At 43.6% G+C, this 24,519-nt stretch overlaps 2 protein-coding genes across 4 annotated transcripts in view; one reads left to right on the forward strand and one right to left on the reverse strand.

The window, feature by feature from the left end:
* The first annotated feature begins 165 nt into the window (after positions 1–165).
* Positions 166–7,041, forward strand: LOC118368899 (actin-related protein 2-like). The gene is made up of 9 exons (XM_035753366.2): positions 166–416; positions 1,506–1,616; positions 1,919–2,077; positions 2,320–2,449; positions 2,634–2,770; positions 2,942–3,091; positions 3,490–3,635; positions 5,656–5,788; positions 6,043–7,041. The coding sequence occupies exons 1-9, from the start codon at positions 369–371 to the stop codon at positions 6,211–6,213; spliced, it is 1,185 nt and encodes a 394-aa protein (XP_035609259.1). The 5' UTR covers positions 166–368; the 3' UTR covers positions 6,214–7,041.
* Positions 7,042–9,731: 2,690 nt separating this feature from the next.
* Positions 9,732–24,519, reverse strand: part of rin1b (Ras and Rab interactor 1b) — a 34,732-nt gene continuing 19,944 nt past the window's right edge. For 2 of the 3 annotated variants that reach the window (XM_052497371.1, XM_052497372.1), the window contains exons 2-13: positions 23,318–23,449; positions 22,925–23,039; positions 21,121–21,193; positions 20,833–20,924; positions 19,764–19,972; positions 19,100–19,417; positions 17,931–18,274; positions 17,411–17,634; positions 15,609–15,920; positions 15,267–15,398; positions 12,074–12,249; positions 9,732–10,172 (exon numbers count right to left, since the gene is read on the reverse strand). In XM_052497371.1, coding sequence (XP_052353331.1) covers positions 9,849–10,172; positions 12,074–12,249; positions 15,267–15,398; positions 15,609–15,920; positions 17,411–17,634; positions 17,931–18,274; positions 19,100–19,417; positions 19,764–19,972; positions 20,833–20,924; positions 21,121–21,193; positions 22,925–23,039; positions 23,318–23,449 — 2,451 coding nt within the window. In that variant the 3' untranslated portion in view covers positions 9,732–9,848. The remainder of the gene's footprint in view (positions 10,173–12,073; positions 12,250–15,266; positions 15,399–15,608; positions 15,921–17,410; positions 17,635–17,930; positions 18,275–19,099; positions 19,418–19,763; positions 19,973–20,832; positions 20,925–21,120; positions 21,194–22,924; positions 23,040–23,317; positions 23,450–24,519) is intronic. The other variant, XM_052497373.1, reaches the window with a different exon arrangement.

Consider the following 24,519-nt stretch of genomic DNA (forward strand, 5'->3'; position numbering starts at 1 on the left):
TGCTGATTTCTAAAGGATTACGACAAACTACATAATTCTCAGACATTTTTTTATTGAAGAAAGAAAGTGAAGTGTGAATCAGACAGTATATAATTGAACTAATAAGAGTTATTTTGACAACACTAGCCTTCCTGTACGCAAGGTCGGCGTCGCCCCCCTCTCCCTGTTTTTTTGACCCCGCCCACATTTCAAATTACGGAAGGAAGAAGATTACAGCTGCTGTAGCTCCTATATGCATTTTGCATGAATATTTTCAGAATGTTTTCAAAGCAATCAAAACGTGTTGCTTAATTGGATTAGCCCACCTGAGAGCCCCGGCTGGAGGGAACAGATTGAGATCCTCTCCTCTCCAGCAGCATCAGTGGACCATGGACAGTGAGGGCAGAAAGGTTGTCGTCTGTGACAATGGCACAGGGGTGAGTGAGTGTCGATTTAACGTTATTTAAAAAAAAAGTTTTTTATCACTACCCCATGGAGTTTAAAAAAATGATAATACTGAATGTTTATTTAGGATTTGCGAATAAATTATGAGAGTAGTAATATGTATTGGAATTTAACAATTTCCAATAAGTCATAGACAATATCTTAATCACGTGTATGTGTGTTGATAACAACAGCACAAATTAAGTTGTTTTCTAAGCACCCTGCTACAAAGCTGCAACATTTTATTCATAAAGGAGATAACAGTGTCTGTCACAGTAAACGGTATGGTGTCGTAGAAGCCTATGAAGCAAGCTGCTCTCTTTGCGCGCTAGGTAAGGGTGTGGGTCTAATATGGGTGCGCGTCTGTCTGGACTTGTCACAGACTCCTTCTCTTATCTACACACACTGCCATACATGGTGTTGATGTCGTGGAGCGAGCTGTTATTGAATGGGAAGAAGGAACACAAGCAAAGAATTGAAACAATTCTCCATTCCCCATGCTTCTTGAGTTCACTCGCACCATATCAATGGCTATTGGAAGCCCCTTTAAACTTCCTGTCCCGCAAAAGCACACTAGAATCATGTTAACTGATGACTGCAGGCTAGCTTACCCCACCTCCACTTGTGGCTGGTGCTTGGAATGTATTCTACACCTTCAGGCTATGGAATGTGTCTTGGCTACATAGACAAGTTAGGGCATTTCAATAAATGGTGTTGTAAGCACACAGGTAAACAGACAGAAATGTCCCAATAAAATGTATAATTGACTATTTCAAGGTGCGTTTTTACAGTGTTGTTGCTGACTTGATACAGTTTGACACATCCACTATTAATGTTGAACTGAAAATATTTTGCAGAAGTTCATCACAAGAGAAGTGACATTATCTGTGGTTCAATTTTGGTTTCCGCTCAATGCACAAAAGCAAGGACTTTTTCAGTAGCTCGAACTGTCCCTCACCCCTCATATTGAAAGTGTGTTGAATGTGTATTTAAGGACTACAGAAAGTGTATTGAAATACTATTGAAAGACTGTTGAAAGTATGCCTTAGCATCATGTTTCTTTCATATTGGTTCCCATGCAGTTTGTCAAGTGTGGCTTCGCTGGCTCCAACTTCCCAGAGCATATCTTCCCTGCCTTGGTGGGTCGGCCCATCATCCGGTCAAACACCAAAGTTGGAAACATCGAGATTAAGGTGAGGTCAACGGAGCACTGACAGTTGATCTCTAGCCTAAACACTGACAGAGCCACAGAAGAGTCCTCTGCTCTTTGCTGTGCTGTGTATGATTGTGAAAGCATCAGTTGAATATTAGCCATCTCCAAATACTGTCAATCCCCTCTCTGACAATCATGTTTGAGAGCTAGCCTAATATCTTAAAATTGCCATGTCTGTACTCTGTATGCATATTTCTGTATGATCAAATGCATCCAAACCATCTCCCTTTTTGACCCCCCAACCCTGGGCCTGACCTCCAACCTCTAACCCCTAACCTATAGGACCTGATGGTGGGTGACGAGGCCAGTGAGTGTCGCTCCATGCTGGAGGTGTCCTACCCCATGGACAACGGCATGGTGCGCTCCTGGGAAGACATGCTTCACCTGTGGGACTACACCTTCGGCCCTGAGCGCCTGGACATCAGCCCCCCAGACTGCAAGGTCACCATTCTTTTATTTGTCCTTTTTCCTTTAATAAACTTTTTAGGCAGGTTACTGGGATTGAGATAAAATCACATTTCTGAAGGAGAGACATGGGTATGAAATCCATTTAGTCTGTTAAACTTCCAGTGTTTTAGTGGACTATTAGGAAAATGGTTTGTTTAGAAAACACTTTTTACAGTCCACCTGCCTTCTGTATGTGTTGTAATGTTACGGATCAATGAAGTTTCATTTGATTCAAGGTGCTTCTGACGGAACCGCCCATGAACCCCACTAAGAACCGTGAGAAGATCGCTGAGGTCATGTTTGAGACCTACCAGTTCCACGGCATCTACGTCGCAATCCAGGCCGTGCTCACTCTCTATGCCCAGGGTAAGGGGACACTAGACCCACAGACATGGTTCTCCCTGTAATATATAATGATATACTGTAGTATAAATGCCCAGACTTACCTCAGCGGGCTAACAGACTCTTGTAAGGAGCTGATTCAAACCCACATTCACTTTCATACGGTCTGTTATGTGACCCTGTGTGTCCTGCCTTGTCCTGTCTCTAGGTTTGTTGACAGGCGTAGTTGTGGATTCGGGGGACGGGGTGACCCATATATGTCCTGTGTACGAGGGCTACTCTCTACCCCACCTCACACGCAGGCTGGACATCGCTGGACGTGACATCACGCGCTACCTCATCAAGGTGTGTTTCTACATATATTACCACCTCGTCACATTATGAACCAAACTATGCCTTTATATCCCTTGTGTCAATCATAATCAATGTAAACTTCTTAAAAATTGACAGTTTGAATTAGTTTTTAGTTATTTATGGCCCGAGAGAAGCTGTTTCTTCACCTATGATCCCTCTCAGTTGCTGTTGATGCGTGGCTATGCCTTTAACCACTCGGCTGACTTTGAGACGGTCCGCATGCTGAAGGAGAAGCTGTGCTACGTGGGATACAACATCGAGCAGGAGCAGAGACTGGCTACAGAGACCACCGTGCTGGTGGAGTCATACATGGTACTGTAGAAAACGCCTCTTCTCTCATGTCAATCAGAGAGAATGTTCATTATTATTTATGAATGGTCTCTTAGCCTGGGTGGCAGTCTGTTTATAGCAATGTAGCAATGTTGCAAAACTCCCAGGCTAACCTATATGAATCTCCTACCTATAGCTTCTGCACTGTATATCAATCATGACATAAAACGAAACCCATCAGAGAATAGAGGTGTGAATTTGTAAGTAATATAATAATAGATCATTAAGCAGACACTTTATCCAAACAGTCATGCACATTTTCAATGTATTAGTGGTCCCGGGAATTGAACCCAATATACTGACGTTGCAAGCATCATGCTCTACCAACTGAGCTACCGAGAACCACATAATTTATTTATTTAACTCGCTCTATGCTACAGCTGCCTGACGGTTGTCAGGTGATGGTGGGAGGGGAGCGGTTCGGAGCACCGGAGGCCCTCTTCCAGCCCCACCTCATCAACGTAGAGGGTGCAGGCGTGGCTGAGCTGCTGTTCAACACCATCCAGGCTGCTGACATAGATCTCAGGTCAGATATACACCCTCCTGCTGTTGGTCTCCACATGGTTTAACTGATACTGTAGCCTCATCCTGTACTGTGTGGTGCTGTAGCCAACTTCTCTATTGTTTGTTTTTAATGCCATACAAGTGGAGGAGGCCAGCCTATAGAGTCAGGTCCTACAGTACATTACATTGTGGCCTGTGCTAGAGTTAGAGATCTGTGCAAGTGTTACATAGTTGTTCTATATATGTGGATATTACCAATAGAGCCCAAGCTATTTTGTTTGGTAGCTGTACTAAATATATGAAGCAATGGTATTATAAACCTATAGTTGACTTATTAAATTACAATTAAAACTGTATGCAAACATACAGTTGAAGTTGGAAGTTTACATACACTTAGGTTGGAGTCATTAAAACTCGTTTTTCAACCACTCCACAAAAGTCTTGTTAACAAACTATAGTTTTGACAAGTCGTTTAGGACATCTACTTTGTGCATGACACAAGTAATTTTTCCAACAATTGTTTACAGACAGATTATTTCACTTATAATTCACTGTATCACAATTCCAGTGGGTCAGAAGTTTACATACACTAAGTTGTCTGTGCCTTTAGACATCTTGGAAAATTCCAGAAAATAATGTCATGGCTTTAGAAGCTTCTGATAGGCTAATTGACATCATTTGAGTCAATTGGAGGTGTACCTGTGGATGTATGTCAAGGTCTACCTTTAAACTCTTTGCTTGGCATCATGGGAAAATCAAAAGAAATCAGTCAAGACCTCAGAAAATAAATTGTAGACCTCCAGAAGTTTGGGTCATCCTTGGGAGCAATTTCCAAATGCCTGAAGGTAGCACATTCATCTGTACAAACAATAGTACACAAGTATAAACACCATGGGACCACGCAGCTGTCATACCGCTCAGGAAGGAGACATGGTCGGTCTCCTAGAGATGAACGTACTTTGGTGCAAAAAGTGCAAATCAATCCCAGAACAACAGCAAAGGACCTTGTGAAGATGCTGGAGGAAACTTACAAAAGTATCGATATCCACAGTAAAACGAGTCCTATATCAACATAACCTGATAGGTCGCTCAGCAAGGAAGAAGCCACTGCTCCAAAACATACATAAAAAAGACAGACTGCGGTTTGCAACTGCACATGGGGACAAAGATCGTACTTTTTGGAGAAATATCCTCTGATCTGATGAAACAAAAATATAACAGTTTGGCCGTAATGACCATCGTTATGTTTGGAGGGAAAAGGGGGAGGCTTGCAAGCCGAAAAACACCATCCCAACCGGGAAGAACGGGGGTGGCAGAATCATGTTGTGGGGGTGTTTTGCTGCAGGAGGGACTGGTGCACTTCACAAAATAGATTGCATCATGAGGAAAGAAAAGTATGTGGATATATTGAAGCAACATCTCAAGACATCAGTCATGAAGTTAAAGCTTGGTCGCAAATGGGTCTTCCAAATGGACAATGACCCCAAGCATACTTCCAAAGTTGTGGCAAAATGGCTTAAGGACAACAAAGTCAAGGAATTGGAGTGGCCATCACAAAGCCCTGACCTCAATCCTATAGAAAATATGTGAGCAGAATTGAAAAAGCATGTGCGAGCAAGGAGGCCGACAAACCTGACTCAGTTACACCAGCTATGTCAAGAGGAATGAGCCAAAATTCACCCAACTTATTGTGGGAAGCTTGTGGAAGGCTATTCGAAATGTTTGACCAAAGTTAAACAATTTAAAGGCAATGCTACCAAATACGAATTGAGTGTATGTAAACTTTTGACCCACTGGGAATGTGATGAAAAAAATAAAAGCTGAAATAATTATTCTCTCTACTATTATTCTGACATTTCACATTCTTAAAATAAGTGGTGATCCTAACTGACCTAAAACAGAATATTTTTACTGGGATTAAATGTCAGGAATTGGGAAAAACGGAAGTTTAAATGTATTTGGCTAAGGAGTATGTAAACTTCCGACTTCAACTGTACATACATACTTTTTGTATTCTACCATATTGTTTCTCTCTCCTTAAGGTCTGACTTGTACAAGCACATTGTTCTGTCAGGAGGCACCACTATGTACCCCGGCCTTCCCTCCAGACTGGAGAGGGAGATCAAACAGCTGTACCTGGAGAAGGTGCTGCAGGGGGACACTGAGAAACTTTCTGTAAGCACACACACACATGCAAGGAAATGCATGCACATGCACACACATGCAAGGAAACGCACACATGCATGCACATGCACATGTATGGACACGCACACACATACAAACACACATTACACACACAGTACACACCCACAGTACAATACGTAAACCTGTGTAATGATAGAGATGGTGTTATATGTTCCTTTATCTTAGTTTACTGTGTATTTTTCTACACTCTCCCCTACCTGTCCCCCCTCCCTTCCTCTCTGCAGAAGTTTAAGATCCGCATTGAGGACCCCCCAAGCCGTAAACATATGGTGTTTATGGGTGGAGCGGTGCTGGCCAACATCATGAAGGACAAGGAGTCCTTCTGGCTGAGCCGGGCTGACTACCTGGAGAAAGGCCTGAGGGTTCTGGACAAACTGGGGTGTGGCGTGAAGTAGAGGTGAAATAGAGGTGGTTAGCTAGGGTCACACACAGACACACACACAGACACAGACACAGACAGAGATAAGGTCTGGGGGTGCTGGACAATCTGGGGTGCAGCAGTAGACAGAAGTCTGGGAGTCCTGGGTTATATTCACTAGGCTCCAAAAAACAATGTGCTAAAAACAACCCTATTTGGGTTATTTGGTAACTCAGCGCTGGTTAAATAGTGGACAGAACACCTAGGGTTATTTTGACCAACAAGTTGGGTTGTTGGGATTACCCAAACATGGGTTCATTTAGCCATCAGTTGGGTATTTTTACTCTCACGCTGGGTTGACCTAGCAGCTGGGTCTTTTTTAATATAACCCTTAGGTTCTGTTCAGGAGGCGTGACTTATTAGGGGTGTGTCTTTCAGCTAGCTCTTATTGGTCACCCATGAGATTAAATGTCATTACTGTTCATTACAGTTCATTACAGTATGTTAAGTCTGTTGTAAGAGAATAACATTTTCATATTCGTCACTGTCAACTTTCCAAGTTGTTTCGTACTGTCAAGTTAACATATTGTATTGCATACAATACAACAATTATACAGTACAATACACTTGTAAGTTTTCATATTTTTACCATTTGAATTCTCACTGTGTCTAACGGAATCATTTTGAAGTAGCCATTGTTTCAAATGCATATGCAAATAAATATAACTGACGTTAGCCTAAACGTTAGCCTAAACGTTAGCCTAAACGTTAGCCTAAATGCCAAATTGAATAAAGTGAATGTCATTGTTTTTGATGACTGACTAGCAGTGGTGGAAAGTTCTTAAATAAAAAATACTTTAAATTACTACTTCTGTAGTTTTTTGGGTATCTGTACTTTACTATTTATATGTTTGACTACTTTTACTTTTTCTCCATTAAATTCCTAAATAAAATCATGTACTTTTTACTCCATACATTTTCCCTGAAACCCAGAAGTACTCGTTACATTTCGAATACTTAGTAAGACAAGAAAATTGTCAAATTCACACACGAGAATATCCCTGGTCATCCCTTTTACCTCTGATCTGGCAGATTTTCTAAACACAAATCCTTAGTTTGTAAATTATTTCAGAATAAAACAAGAATATTGTGCTGTCTGGTTTGCTTAATTTAAGGAATGTGAAGTGATTTATACTTTTACTTTTGATACTTAAGTATATTTTGGCAATTACATTTCCTTTTGATACTTAAGTACATTTAAAACCAAATACTTTTAGACTTTTACTCAAGTAGTATTTTACTGGATGACTTTCACTTTTACTGGAGTTATTTTCTACTAAGGTATCTTTACTTTTACTCAAGTATGACAATTGCGTACTTTATCCACCACTGGCGAATAGCCATTTCTATTGGACAATAATTTGTGTCTTCAAAAAATGTTTGTATTACGTATTCACTGTCATAAATCATTTATGTAAATACATATTTGTTCATTCTGACAGTGGAGAGAATATGATTATTCAAAGATTTTGTGACAGTTGTGCTTTGATGTACTGGGAAGGGTTTGGGTCATTTCCATTTCAATTCAGGAGATTCCTTGAAATTCCAATTCAAGAATAGCAAAACAACGTACAGAGTATAGAAAACATTAAGAACACCTGGCTCTTTCCATAGACTGACCAGGTGAATCCAGGTGAAGGCTGTGGTCCCGTGTGGCTCAGTTGGTAGAGTGTGGCGCTAGCAAAGCCAGGGTTGTAGTTTTGATTTCCATGGACTGTAAGTCACTCTGGATAAGAGCGTCTGCTAAATGACTAAGATGTCGAATTAAGCTATGATCCCTTATTGATGTCACTTGTTAAATCCCCTTCAAATCAGTGTAGATGAAGGGGAGGAGACAGGCTAATGGATTTTTAAGCCTTGAGACAATTGAGACATGGATTGTGTGTGTGTGTGCCATTCAGAGGGTGAATGTGCAAGACAAAATGTTGAAGTACCTTTGAATGGGGTATGGCAGTAGGTACTGGGAGGTAAGGAGGAAGGGGTGGGGTGCAACAATATTAGGAAGGTGTTCCTTGTGTTTTGTATACTCAGTGTATAAGTAAAGTAATTTGCTGCCTCCCAGTGGTGACTTGTAATATTCCCTTAGCAATATACTGTAACTTCAACATTATATTAATACAGATTGTACGCAGCAAACACTGATAAGCAAAGAACACATCATGTATTAGCACTATGAACCGATAATGCAATTTTATTGCGATTTTGTATTACTGGACAAAATACAGCAATGTGTTATACAGCCAATGAAATAGTGAATGCCATTATGTTGCCTTTTTCAACACAGTCAACACATGCATCACATACGAAACCAGCAAAGTCTTGACATTCAATGAAAAGAGCATGCAATAGTCCTCCATGTGTCCTTGTTCTTCTTTAAAGAACCCCTTCTCCAGTAAAAGCTTCCATAAAGGTAAATATCTCACTTTCCTTTTTAGAAATCTGTGATTCATACTCAATATAACTATTCCACCTTTTTTTGTTGTTGAAACAATTCATTATTGTAATAATATATTATAAGTGTTAACATTAAGTTGAACAGTCAGTTGGCAAAGATGATCTGCAGCAGGAGTCGTTGCCATGGCCACTTAGGTGACTTTACATTCAGCTAATCGCCATGAGGCATAACATGGTCCCAGTTTTATTGGCCATTGTCACATAGATGGTCTTTTCTCTCAGAAGCTACTTTTATCATGGAATATTAAAGCAGTTCAATGGAAACAGTAATAGAAAGTGAAACAGAAAAAAATTAATTATTTTGACAAATGTGTCCGTTTTTAACATAAAGAGACATTCAGTTGGCAAAAATCTTAAAACAAGGAAATATTGTGCCTTTCAACAAAATTCCTCAAACCGGTTTTCTATTTGTAAAGTTAAAAAATGTTTTTCCCTCAATCCTGTCAACAGTAAGTGACTAGAGGTGGCAGAGCCAACATCAACAGTACCTCAGACTCACAATCCAAATGGCTTCATGGCGTTTGCCTGTATTGGCTCTTATTCACTCCTTCTTTATCTGTAACACTGTAAATAAGTCAAAAGAACCAGGTCTATCTTACCTTAAAGCAAAGCTTGTCCTCTGAGCTGCACACATTCCTATGTGTATGACTTTACTTTCTTAACTTTGGTATTGAGGTTCGGTCTTACAAAAAATATTTCCGTCGCTCTTACGTTACAGTAGCAAGGACATACCGGTAGCTAGTGTTTTAGGCCACCCCCCCCAACCCTTAACAACAGGGTTCTGAACATAGAAATATAATTTATAGAATTCATTCTAATTCTATGGTTCCAACCAAGGAGCAGTAGATTGACAGAAGTGATGTGAATAATAGACAACCAATCTGCCCTTCCTCTAAGGCTGAGTCTCAAGTGACACCCTATTTACCAGAGCCCATACAGTGCAGTGCACAACTTTTAGACCTCCACTATGGAATAGGGTGCCAATTGAGACTTGCCCCTTAGTCTTTAGTGAGAGCTGTAGTTATGACAACACGTCCAAGACACAACACAGCTTTTTTAATCAATCAATAAATCGAAAAACGCTGAGATCCGAGAAGGACTCTTCCACCTCCTCTTCCTCCCTCCATCGCCCTCCTTCCTTCCATCGCCCTCCCTCCTTCACTCCTCACACACGGACTCCCCCAGGTCCACAGCTCCCCCTCTGGTCAGGCGCCGCATCTTGCTGAAGTCGTGGTCCGTGCGAAGGTAGGAGAGAGAGGGGCCTCCCTCACTGTGGCTGGCCAGGTCCTGAGGCTGTGTCTGGGTGGGAAGGGTCCTCATCTCCCCCCCGGACCTCCAGTAGAGGGTGTAGTCCTGGGGCTCGGAGACTCCGAAGGTGGAGGCACAGAGCCGGGCTAGGGCCTCGCAGCTCTCCCCGGCTCTCCACTGCAGCGTCCGCACAGCGCTGCGCTCGCCGTCCTGGAACAGTACCCGAACACACCTCTGTACAGAGAGAAACACATACAAGCAAAGATACGCACACACACACACACAGGACACACACAAACACACACACACACACACACACACACACACACACACACACACACACACACACACACACACACACACACACACACACACACTCAAAATGAGTTACAAAATGTATAATCTTGTTAACTCACATAAACAGCCTTTATAACATAGCCGTCAGAAGACTCATGAAAATTAGAGTGCTTCAAAATAATATACTGTCTTCCATTCATTTAAACCAAACTAACTCAATACTGTAAACAGTACATAAAACACCAGGACGTCACCCGGGATACAAGTCAGCATTCGATGTCTGAGGATGTTGGGAGATGAGGTGGAAACCGGCCACTAGGGGCAACAGTGAGCGCTGTTTCGGGTTGTGGACAGGGGTGGCGGATGGGCGTAAGCATCTGCCTCTGATTCCAAAGGTTGCATGTTCGAATCCAGCGATAGAAAGTTCAGAGTTAATGCCTAACCTTAACAATTCTGAGTTAATGTCTAATTTTAACCCTAATGTTAAAAATTTGGAGTTAATGCCAAAACTTAACCTTAAACACTCTGAAATGTGAGGTTTGGAACAACTTTGAAATTTGACATTTGAGAAACACAGATGAAAGTCTAATTCTGACGTGAGACTGTGAGAGCTAGTAGTATACAGAGCCTCAATGGGCTACTGTTCGTTACACAGCATTACATACTGTAGGCAATACACCACAAATGCACATTCCTCATAATAAATCAATACCAATCAGTTTCAAAATATTCTACAATGAATACAGTCCAACAGTCTTCATGCATTGCCTTAATATTCAAACAAATTCAACACTTTTACTTTTCTACTTTAAACACACACTTTAAAACACACGTACACAGCTCCATTAAACCACACTGTCCCTTCATCCTAACAAAATGAATCCATACACTTACACATAAATAGCCTACACCAAAGTACAATAATATACATCTATACTACATGTAAATACAGTGTGCCACAACCAGTTGAAACGTTGGGTATATACTATATTACATAATAGGAGAACCACCTACAGTACCACCTGCCTCCATATAACACAACCTGCCCATTCCCAAACACCCTCTATTAACACTCTCACATACCGGACACAGTCAAATCAGCAAGTTCCCCATGAACCACATCATTAAACAACATTAAAAAACTGCAACTTACAGAGTCACTGAGCTCCTCACTGTCCGTGTGCATATTGTGTTTGCTCTCCTCTCTTCAGTGGGTTGCTGCTGCTCAGTAAATTTCATGCTATCTGACCGCCCACTTCTTCATAACACTTAGCTAGCTCACTGATCTCCCTCAGTGGCGGTATAGCAAATCTGCTGGCGGGTGTGTGGTGTGTACGTGTGTTTTAGCTAGCTGCTATTTGAAGAGAGTGAGTAGCCCACGTGACTGACTAGCTAACTACAGTGTTTGTACCATTTCATCTAGTGAATGGTCATCATTTGGGGACGAATCAAATACTAGGACAAAGGAGTGGGTTTTTAGCAAGCTGCTATTTGAAGGGAGTCAGTATTCCCCACGTCACTAACCAGCTTATCCACCATACTATGTTTGCTGGTGAATGGCGGTCATGATTCTGGCGAATAACAAGCACAAGGAGGGTGCGTCTGTCTGGAGTTATAGATGGGTGGGGTTTGCTCTTTTGGGACTATTCCTTTGTCATCTCAATCCTGTGCAGCTGAAGTATTTGAAAGAAAACACATTTAAATCCAGGCTATTTAAATCCAGGTCTGGGTCGAGTGGCGTCTCAGAATAGGGTGAAGCTGCCCCTAGACACTGATCTTGGGTCAGTTTGGCAGTTTCTCCACTAATGGTTATGGTTACCCAGGAGCTAGTGTTTCACCTGGTTCTGTTGTCTCTCACGGTTGCTCTTGGCTTCCAGGCTGCGTCTGCGGCCCCACTCCCTCAGCCCGTCCAGGGCCTCGCGGGTCAGACCTCCTGGGGGGACTTGGTCCCCCTTCGCTTCAGGGCTCTGGATCAGACAGAGGCTGGCATAGACACTGGTCAGGTAGTAGCCACCTGGAAGAGTGGGTGGGGGCACAGCTAAATGTCAATACAGTGACTATGAATGGCATCTAAATATCCATCAAGACCACAGTTATGTTGTCTTCATTATCCGCAATGTTATTTTAGAGGTAGAGTGTATAAAGGAAAAGGGTGTAGTTCGTAGTGGTGCCCTCTCCTTTGGGGTGGAGAGGGTAAACCAGCTATCACATAACGTACTGAGAACCATATGTCTCTTAGAGCTTGGTGAGTGTGGTTGTCCGAGGGTCATTTTGCATACAACCTTCCCACAACGTTCTGGGAACGGTGCAGGTTAGTTGCTTGGCTTTGGAACATTCGCAGCACATGTAGCCGTTTACACTCATACCCGAATACGGGTTGAAAACGGCAGATTTGAGCACTGATAAGCTCCTAAATTGGAACGTTGTGGGTGTACAATAACATGCTATACATGGGTTTTGACTGACAGATGTTCTGAAATTGAGCTCGGCGCGCGACAAGTTGTCCCCATCCCTTCCGCTATAATTGGGCTACTTTTACACATTCGTTGTTGTCTGAGGGAGGGAAATGCTGCAAATTGAGAGGACTATGTATTTTGAAAGACGAGACGTTGAGGATTATAATAAATACCACTGATGTGATCCAAGCAAGCCAAACACCTGTGAGTCCAAATGTGCACTTCTAGTTTCCAAATCATAAAACTCATGTCATATGCAGTGTCAATGTTTCTGATGAATATGTTTGATGTGGTTACAAGATGACATGGCGTCATACCCTGGGTTGTTCTGAACAGAATGAGTCTCTGATTTGTTTATTATGACTCCATTTTGCCGCATGACTCCTATCTATGCGCACCAACAGTACGATCCGTTTCTCTGAATGGCCTTGTGAAAGCCGTAGGCTGCCATTACACAACGTTGTGTAACCCCAGCCTAACACTTTAAAATCATATATTATAGCTTAGGTAGTCATGTTGGCAATAGAACAAGCTTTGAAATGATGCCCAGCTGACCCAGACCATTTTTGGATTGCGCAAACAACAACAGTAATTGTGTGATGGCAGGGATGTAGGGCTGTGTTCCAAAGAAAACAACTAAAAGTGCGATTGCTCTAGTTCCTCAACAGCACAGCTTGGAGAGCTCAAAATAGCAGCTTGTAGTTGAAGACTCTTCTTTGAGTCATACAAGTACATTGAAATTGCTTAGGAACCGTGCACACTTTGGGAGAGGTGTGTGGCCACTTTGAGACTCCAGTTGCTCCTCTCACTCAAACCCATGTCATGTTTTTGTCTCATGTTGCGCTTACCCCACATTTTCCAGGAATAATCTTCTCATTTTACTGAATGTATCCACAGGATTTTCAGATTTCGTTGTTAACAAATGCAGCAAAAAGTACAGTAAATGTAAAATACACATCAACAGTGTAATGTCTTGTGTGGGGTGAACTGTGTACTCACCGTTGGTCTAATTCTTTTCCCATTATCTCCTAACTGTTCCCTTTCAATTGCGACCATTACACTACATATGCTTTCATATTTCTTCTGTAAGAAACATTTCAATTGAGCCCTATCCACAAAAGCCAATTCCCACAAGTGTAAAGGGTTCGGGAGAGGCGAAGGTCGAGTCATGCGTCCTTCGAAACCCGCCAAACCATGCTGCTTCTTAACACCCACCCGCTTAACCTGGAAGCCAGCAGCACCAATGTGTCAGGGGAAACACAGTTCAATTGACAACCGAGGTCAGCCTGCGGGCGCCCGGCCCGCCACAAGGAGTCGCTAAAGCGCGATGAGCCAAGTAAAGCCCCCCCGGCCAAACCCTCCCCCAAACCTGGACAACGCTGGGCCAGTCATTTGGCAGACGCTCTAATCCAGAGCAATTTACAGGAGTAATTATGTTTAACAGAACTTTTCCTAAAAGTTAAAACATTGTTACATTTATTTTCCATTTTGGTAATATTCTAGGAATATTCTCCAACTGGTTTGACGTTGGGAATGTTCTCAAATTTTTCCAAGAACGTTAAGAAACAAAGTTCTTCTGTGGGAATTTCAGTGCATCCGCATAACATTTCCTACAGGTTCCCTCATGGTTCTATTTAATGTCATGTTCTCAAATGGTTCCGAAAACGTAAAAAAATGTTTCCATAAAAACTAGAAGAAAACTTTAGTAACTTTTAGAGGAACATTCTAAGAATGTTATTTCAAAACATACATTCCGTTCTCAGCATCAACACAACTCTCCCTATTCTCTATCTTATTAAGTGTGTTCAGGTGTGTTGGCTGCGCCCACTAATTGGCCGCACCTGATCCTAAAGATGTTCTCCAGTGATTTAAAAAAAACGTTTACAGTTGAAAGGCAATATCCCAAGTGTAAATACAGTAAAGTACACACTCTAAAAAACATGTTTTGAGTAAAATAGTTGTTTTTTTAGACACAACTACAAACTCCAAGGAGTAAGGCAGTGAAGGAGTTGGTCTGATGTCATCGGCCTCTTGCTTGAGGAACAATAGAGGAGCAAAAGTCCCCCCCCCACTTGTGCTATGTCATGCCTTTTGTTAAGTAAATTAGCTTTGTATGCGTAAAAAAACATGGCATGCTAGCTCCATTCTAGTAGCGTAGTGGACTAATTCCATGGATCAAGAACAGAATATTATAGATTTGAATCTCACGGACGCCGTGTCACAATAAAAATAAACGTGTTTTCATGATTAATGCCCAAGGAAATGCATTTCCATGTGTCCTATCTGTGCTTGGAGTTCAAAACAGTTAACCCCAAATAACCTAGCTGTGTTATTAAGGCTTATTGAAACATTCAGTTAAAGTGTTGAGGAAGTTATTCAAAAACCTCAAAATAATCTAGCATTTATGTTGAGTGTTAATAAAACCTCCCAGGAAATAAAAATGGCACCAAATTTCGCCATAATACTGTTTCGACTGGGAAGCATTCGGTAAGCTTTAAGGTGGAAGGGATGTAAGCTATAAGGGGTGTAGGCTATAAGGGGTGTAGTTAGGGTGTGGTTTGGGTATAGTGCGTACCCTCCCCAGTGAGCCAGGAGGGCTCTAGTAGTTCCATCATGTACTCCACCTCCAGTAGGATCTGAGGCGTGTTACACATCACTATCACATAGGACAGCGCCGGCAGGAAGTCCTCAGAGCTCACTTCCTGTCCTGGGAGCAGGAAGAGGATGGCACAAGACAGCTTTAACAGACTGATTGATTAATAACAGTTGATTGATTGATTATGACAGTTGATAACAGCTTCTAGATTATAACAGGTAAATAAATGGTTCTTAAAATGTTTCTATTTATAATAGATAATCACTGGCTGTGGTTACTTTATTTGACGTTTAAGATTAGGCAAATTGAAGGCCGACTCACCACCGTCGTGGAGGGCCCCCATGGCCTTCTGGACCGACTTGCAGACCTGCAGCAGCAGCAGCACCTTGTCTATGGGTGAGTGGGTGCGCTGCATGAGGCCCAGCTTCTGCCTCACCCTCTCCACTCCGCGTGTGTCAGGCACGCCCACCAGCACTCCGAGGCGTTCCATCGCCCCCTCTTGGCAGGCCAGGAGACTAGAGGCCAGGTGCTGGGTGGAGCCGTCCTGTCTGTGGAGGGAGAGGAGGGCCTGGTCTAGCAGCACCCTCAGAGGTTTCAGCACACAGCCAAACATGGCCTTCTCCAGGGCTATGGCTGCATGGGGGAACACATACATAGGTACACACACACACACACACACACACACACACACACACACACACACACACACACACACACACACACACACACACACACACACACACACACACACACACACACACACACACACACACACACACACACACACACACACACACACACACACACACACACAGTAGTTGAATATTATAAGGAAACATATTGTATGAAAGATTTACTTTGTTTCAGATTACAAACATTTATCTAAAATAACAACGTACCAGATCTAAACACTCATATCACACACAACACATACCCATAACACAACACAGACCTATACACACACAACACACACTCATACACACCCATACACACAACACAACACCCACTCATACACACACTACACATACCACCCACTTGTTCAGTCAGGAAATGATTAATCATTACTAAGGGACAGGGGGAAGTGGAGGGTCACAGGATTCCCTGACTAGGCTGACATTGTCCAACACACATAAAGCTAATGTCAGCTCTACATCAATACCCAGTCCTCGTCCTGCCTCGCCTTCTTCCTCTATTTATCTCTCTCCCCTTCCATCCCTCTCTCCATATCTCTCTCCCCTTCCATCCCTCGCTCCCTTCCTCTCTCTCCCTCCATCTCTCTCTCCCCCTCCCTCCATCTCCCCCTTCCTCCCGCTCTCTCTCACTCTCCCTCCAGCCTGAGAATCGTGCTGCTCTTCAAGTGCGCGTGGGACTGTGATATCTTTGAATGATAAACGATGAGGGAGAAAAAAATGAAAATGCCTCCACCGACGCAAATGTGAGTGTGGAGTCCACTCTACTGTCTCCAAAAGCCTCAGCACACACACACACCAACCATCCCCCGTAGTCCCCCGAAATAAGTAATATCAATGAATGGACGTCTTATATCTCCCATCCAGCAACGTACAGAGATATTTGGCAGGCTAAATGTGATAGATGTAGTTCTCTGGCTTGGCTAGCAAAGCTTTATAAATCCTAGAGACAATATGAACTCATGGATGAAAAGCTACCCCCTACGCAGTGGTAATACCTTTTCACTAAAAGCCTCTGGACAGTCTTGTCTGAGTCTCATCTAAAGCTAGCCTGTTGTTTCCGTAGATCTATGTCTCTCTCTATGGGTTTACTGTGTGTTATTACACATCCTGTCAAACCAATAGACAGTGGTGGTAATGCTTTCCCCAATTGACATGCTGATAATATCGAATAATATTTGTGTTATAGTCTTTAGTGAATATTATATGGGCTTGCTTTGCAGCATTTAAAAGTATTTGTAATGTCCTGTGTATCGTATCAATCTGTTTTGTGTGTTTGATGCTGAACACCTGAAGTTACTGAAGATCCTGCCCCTTCCAAATTCTTGCCTCTCCTCAGTATCTCTCCCATTCTTATGATATATTCCTCTCTCTCTTTCTTCCTCTATCCTATTTTTTCCTCCTTGCATCCTTAGGAGGTGAGAATGGTGGTACCTTTCTCGTTTTCGGGCACCAGGGTCTCTAGGGGGGGCGACAGTTCTCCGCTGTCCAGCAGGAAGCTCTTGGCCTGGGACAAGAAGCACCGCAGCCCCTGGAGCACCACCAAAGAGGACTTCGGCGAGGAAAACGACGATGAAGAGTCAGCCTGGGTCAAGACCCCTCTCAGCTCCTCTTTCTGCTTCTGGAGGAACTCCTGGACCAAGGAACCAAACGCAGACCTCCAGAGACAGAGAGTTTGGAGTTTTGAGGTTTTCACACCAAAAACATGATGAATTTACATGACACTACACAATTCCACGGAAGCCATGTTAGCTCCCTATGGGCAATATCAACCAATAGCATTTCATTTAGGAATTTTAAACACTGCCACGTCAATTAATGTGTAGGATTAGAACAAGATTCCCCCCCCAAAAAAAAAATTGCCATGAACAGACAAATGTAATGTTCAAATGCACAAACATGGCATCAAGTTTTCCCAAAGTCTCTCTCTATATTTATAAGTGGTTTTGCTGACCTCCGTTCCCTGGATAGCTCCTCCACCAGCCTGGCGAGCCTCTTCTCTGGAGCAAAGAAACACACAAATGCCGCGCTCATCCTCTGCAGGCCTCCGTGACCCCCCCGCGAGCGCACCAAGGGCGGGCGGTGCTGAGGGTTGGGGTTTGGTTGTTTGAAGAACTGGTCCTCTGCTTCTGCTCCTGTGTCCTCTTCCTCCAGACTGCTGAAAGAGCTGCTGCTGTCCAGTTGGGCCAGAGAGGGGGCTGGGTGGCCCTCCAAGGCCAAGCACGCCTCTTCGATGCTGGGCTCCTCTGGAGCAGATGGGTCCTCCTCTACCTCCCCCACTGGAGGATCTGTTGGAGCCTGGGGAGAGACGGAGTCAAGGTCATATCTTTATACGATGCATCAGCTGGTCAGTGTGTTGACTGGATGTGTGCTTTCAGGAGAGAAAGAAAGGGAGTTAGGAAAAGAGAGAAAATAAGACAGAGGATGGAGACATACACTACCGTTCAAAAGCTTGGGGTCACTTAGAAATGTCCTTGCTATTGAAAGAAAATGGTCGATTAAAATAACATCAAATTGATCAGAAATACAGTGTAGACATTGTTAGTGTTGTAAATGACTATTTTAGGCTTTGCGCTGTTCTGTGAAAGGAGTAGTACACAACGTTGTACGAGATCTTCAGTTTCTTGGCAATTTCTCGCATGGAATAGCCTTCATTTCTCAGAACAAGAATAAACGGACGAGTTTCAGAAGAAAGGACTTTGTTTCTGGTGATTTTGAGCCTGTAATCGAACCCATAAATGCTGATGCTCCAGATACTCAACTAGTCTTATCAAGGCCCGTTTTATTGCTTCTTTAACCAGAACAAAAGTTTTCAGCTGTGTTAACATAATTGCAAAAGGGTTTTCTAATGATCAATTAGCCTTTTAAAATGATAAAGTTGGATTAGCTAACACAACGTGCCATTGGAACACAGGAGTGATGGTTGCTGATAATGGACCTATGTAGATATTACATAAAAAAATCAGCCACAATAGCCATTTACAACATTAACAATGTCTACACTGTATTTCTGATCAATTGTATGTTATTTTAATGGAAATGTGCTTTTCTTTAAAAAACAAGGACATTTCTAAGTGTCCGCAAACTTTTGAACGGTAGTGAATATCATAAAGGGACCCTTACCGCTGGCGGTACAGGCACGAGGTCCTCATCCTCGGCCGACATGGGGGACAGTGCAGGGGTTTTCCTCAGGACGCCAGCCCCAGGATGGACCTTTCTGTGCGGTTTGGGACTGGGCTGGAGGGGTGTGGGCTGGAGCCTCTCCTGGTCCTTGGGGTTCTCCGGTGGGGGCAAGGGGAATGACCCAGCCCCCCCCCCACCACCACCACAACCAGACAGAGTCATGGAGCTCTCTGTAGAGACACGGACCCTCATGCTGCGTTTGAAGCGGTGGCGTTTGTGGGACGCCCCCGGGATCGACTGTTGCGGCTGCTGTTGCTGCTGGAGGGAGAAAGGAGGTAGGAGGTAGGTAGTTGTCCCTATACCGACTGATTCAGGGTCAGATAGATATGTTTTCACTCTCCCTAATGGTTATGGTTAGGAATTTTGGTAGGGAAAACTGATCCCAGATGTGGTTAAAAGGTAGATTCTGCAAGGTGACATCTTTAAAAACTGGGATGACTTCCCACTTACAGCCATGTTGATGTGTTTATAAGTCTCTACCTCCAGCTGAAGGAAGCCAAGTAAACTGAATCAGGGTAAGACATTATTTTTATTCCCCCAATGGTTATGGTGAGGAATTGTGGTGGGCTAATCTGTTCCTAGATCTGTGCTTAAGGGTGACTACCTCAAGCTGGAGAAAGAGAGGGTTAATGAAGCAGAGAGACTCCTGTCTGCCGCGGGACAGCAGGTAACACAGGTCCTGGGACAGACCCGCCTTGACCTGCATGGCACTGGTGGGCGGAGTCTTGGTGGTAATGGGTGAAGCCTTGATGGTGGGTGGAGCCTGTAGATCCCCAGGTCCATTCTGGGTGTCAGAGAGTGAACTCCAGAACTCTGTCGGGTTGTGGGGAAAAGAAGGAGAAGAAAGACAATGTTTCCCGGTCCAGATTCTGGTATGTAACATTTTCATACTGTCGTGTTCAGAGGATAAGTAATTGATTCACGCCATAAAGTGAGTGATATTGAAGTGCTTTGAAGACCATATCCTACTGTGCTAAACATTTAGGCCCAGTCCAGAAACAACCCCTAGACACATTATGTTCCTTTTCAAATCAAACCAAATTGTATTCGTACAACCTTACCGTGAAATTCTTACTTACAAGCCCTTAAACAACAATGCAGTTCAAGAAATAGAGTTCAGAAAATATTGACAAAATACACTATAGTAAAAAATAAAATACCAAAAACGAGGCTATACACAGGGGGTACCAGTACCGAGTCAATGCGAATTGGAGTGGGTCTAGGGTTTCTGGGATGATGGTGTTGATGTGAGCCATGACCAGCTTTTCAAAAGAACTTCATGGCTACCGACATGATTGCTACGGGGCGGTAGTCATTTAGGCAGGTCACCTTCACTTTCTTGTGTGTAGGTCGCCCCATCCCCCCATCCCACAGTCTAATGTAATGTTGATGTTGGATCTTAATTTGAGCCAGTTTGCTACAGCAGGAAAATAATCCTGAAGCAACAGGAAATGTGAATTATTATGTGGATTTTAATTAATGGACATTTTCTGTAGGGGTTGATATATATTTCCATAGGGAAAATCAATTCTGACATTTTAAAGCCTTTATTAAACCTCAAATACACAACAAGTTTGCATTTCCTGCTGTGCAGGAACATACTCAGCAACAAAACAGTGATCAAATTAAGATCCTACATCTGTATGCTATAGATCCGTTGAATGAACTCCTACCTAATCCCATATGGGAGATGGCCTCCAGCTTCCTGTGGGTGGAGGCCTGAGCAATGGCTTCTGGGAGCTCCAGTGGAAAAGGCAGCACATCCCTGGAGACAACACACACATATTGAGGTTATTTATGATCAAATAACACAGTGTGCCGTAGTGGGCTAGAACAGCATGGAGGTGCCCTGTTCTGTAATGGGAGTGCCATTACAGCGTATTTACAGTCTGTGGACAAAATAGACCAAAGCAGTGGCAGTGTTATTGACAGGTAGATGGGGTAAAGGTAGTGGTAATCACCTGCTAATGCAGTAGAAGGCCACCAATCGGCAGAGGTCTGGGAAGCTGAGGGCGGAGCTCTCCAAGGCGAAGGCTGGGGATAGGACAGAAAGAATTTGACACCAATCACAGCTTTGTAACATTTGGCAGCACCCTTCACAGATCCAGGGAAAGGATAAAGTGAATAAGGGGGCAGTTGAAATCGGTGAGGGGGCACAATTTTTGGGAGTTCCTGCATTGGAATTATATTGAATTCTGCTTATATCACGCTATACCATAATAAACATAAAGCTAAAATGCTGAGACTCCTAGACCAGTGAGTGCTTTTGAAGTGACAGGTTGGCGTGAAATCTGTAACCCATCTCCGCTGTGCTGTATCAGCACAATGGACAGCGACCTACACACTGAAGAAAGGCCTGTTGGGCAATGAATATAGGCTGTTTGAAATAGGTGAATTATCCTATGTGAATGCATCTGAATACTAGTTCCTTACCACAGTGCAGTGCATTTGAAATGCTCCTTGCTGGAGGATTCCTAGTGAATCCTTTGGTACCATCAATAGCGTTCTTCCAGTTAGAATATCCACCTTGGGTGAAGGCCTTGTCTGCGTTAGCATTGGACCCAACACAGACCTTTTGACATGGAAACCGAAATGCCGCATCTGCAGTAACCGAGGACTCCAGTCACTCTCTTCCTATGAACCAGTTGCTATTAAATAAACGTTTTTGGGCAGAAAACCTGCGGCTAGGGTAGGATTCCAGGCTAACCTGGGCTGGCTCCTCTGTCCCAAGATAGTCAGGAACAGTCGGGGAAGGGGTCGTGGGCTCTTCATGTGAAATAGCCGGTGCCCGGCAGCATCATCCCTGCTGGGTTTGGCGCCTTGGTGGTTTGATTTCCGATATCCATCGTGGCGGTGGCAGATTAACTGGTTAGAGCTCTAGGGTAATAACACAAATGCCTTTTAAAGCTAGCGAAGAAGCTAACTTAACTCTGTAGTGGTGAGGCAGAGTTGAGTGAAGGAGCTTCAATTGTAAACTTGACCGGGTTCTTCTAAATCCGGATAAAATATTGCAGATGGAGGCGTATCTCATTTTCCACATAGCCTACCACAGATGAGCAGCGTTTCCCCCCCGCTTTTTATGAAAACCCAAAGGAGAAATACCTAACCACCCAGTGGCCTTTCATAGCCCTGATACAGCGCTGATACAGATTTTGCACCAACCTGTCACTCAATCGTTTATTTAGGGGCATAAAACTACAACTGAGGTGGCACAAGCTTCAATTGAGGGGGCTAAGTCCCCTTTTGTCCCCTCGTGGAGCCGCGCCTGATCTTTCATTGATTCACAGTGGATGTTGATCACATGCAGTACTGTGTGTGACTGAAACTGTTCAAGTGTTTTATTGTTAGTTTTGAGCAGTGTTTCTCAACTCCAGTCCTCCAGTACCCCCAACAGAACACATTTTAATTTTAGCCCTGGACAAGCACACCTGATTCAACTTGTCAATTATTTATCAATCCCTCAATGAGTTGAATCGGGGGTGTTTGTCCAGAGCTTCAGGTAGCCTAGCGGTTAGAGCGTTGGGCCAGTAACCTAAAGGTTGCTGAATCGAATCCCTGAGCTGACAAGGCAAAAAATCTGTCGTTCTGCCTCTGAACAAGGAAGTAAACCAACTGTTCTCCGGTAGAGCGTCATCTTAAATAAGAATTTGTTCTTAACTGACTTGCCTAGTTCAAGAAAAATGTGCGCTCTTGAGGACTGGAGTTGAGAAACTGTTTCATTGTTAGTTTAGAATGTTGGTGTAGCCTACATGTATGTGTACTCACTGGAGTCTTCCTCACATATGAGACACTCCTTAATGGAGGATGCTGCTCGGTCTGCGGTCACTCTGACACACAACAACTTCCTCTGGCTGGAGCTGCACTTACGCACCAGGAATGTCTACACACAGGGGCCAGCCATAAATATTGACAAACATTGTTAAACAAGTACTTATGGAACTGTTCAATAAGAACTGTCAATAACAAGTAAGTAAGAGTATGCTAAGGTTGGGTTTTATTAGGGTTCTTTGTGAACACTTGGGGTGAGGAACTGTACAGTAAGTTCCTGACTGTCTTGTACACTACTCTATTAGAAAGCTATACTATACAGATACAGTTCACCTGGCAGTCAGGTTTAGTTAATTGATGGAATGATCTGATTGGCTTTCCCCTCCTCACCCCGACAGGTTCTCTGAGCAGGATATAGAGGGCGGAGTCAGCATTGATGGACAGCTGCAGCCAGACGGGGTGTGTGTGGAGGAGTCGGTCCAACACACTGAAACTCCGCTGGGACCCTAGATCCCCCTGCATCTAGATAGAACACAGGAAGGGGTCAATGTATAACACACAGACACAGACACACAATCTCTCTTGTCTCTCTTGTTTTCCCCCCTCTCTCTTCCTCTCTCTCAGAACTGCAGGCTGGATGTCACAGTGGTGACATTGTGTGGGCTGCCGGAGAGCGTTGCGAGCATAGCAGCAGATGGTTGCCTTGGTTACAGAGGCCTACACATCCTACCAGGCATTCCCACTCAGTAAGAACACCCCCTTCTCCCAACACGAGGCGATACACACCACACACACACAAATACACACATCCGGAGTGCAGGGAAACTACTGGCAAGGTGAAGTCTTCTTTTATATTTCTAGAAAGTATCGTGACTTTTCTCTTGCATACAAAACAAACAAAGTGTATTTATACCGGTACTGGTAATTCCTCTCCACTGGTTAACAACAATACAACACCCTCCTTCCTCGTATAGACAGTCAGGTGAGCTGCAATTCTGAACAGGAACGAGTCTTTTGTTATTGTTTTCTTTGATGACTTGATGATGATAACATTCGTCAGAATAGGAGTCAGCCAAGTAGGAGAAATCACTTAGAAACAAGGAAGATAACACAATGATCAAATGTTCAAATGTTAATGTTGTCTAAACGCCTTTCTATGAAATAAGAAATGTTCTCTAGTGAGAAACAAGTCTCAAATGACAATAAACACCATGATTAGCCAGAGGTATAATGAGAACTCCAAGTCTCAGTAGTATAATTCATCAAGGTGTCACTTTGCCTCCCGAGGGACGCAGTGGTCTAAGGCACTGCATCGTAGTGCTATCGGTGTCACTAGACATCCTGGTTCGAGTCCAGCTCTGTCGCAGCCGGCCACGACTGGGAGACTTATGGGGTGGCGCACAATTGGCCCAGCGTCGTCCGGGTTCGAGCGTCGTCCGGGTTAAGGGAGGGTTTGGCCGGAAGCAATGCATGCTGACACGGTCTCCAGGTGTACGGTGTTTCCTCCGACACAGTGGTGCGGCTGGCTTCTGGATTAAGCGGGCGTTGTGTCAAGAAGCAGTGCGGCTTGGCTGGGTTGTGTTTCGGAGGAC

Source organism: Oncorhynchus keta, chromosome 35 (genome assembly GCF_023373465.1).
Source record: "Oncorhynchus keta strain PuntledgeMale-10-30-2019 chromosome 35, Oket_V2, whole genome shotgun sequence".
In the NCBI taxonomy this organism is placed as follows: domain Eukaryota; kingdom Metazoa; phylum Chordata; class Actinopteri; order Salmoniformes; family Salmonidae; genus Oncorhynchus; species Oncorhynchus keta.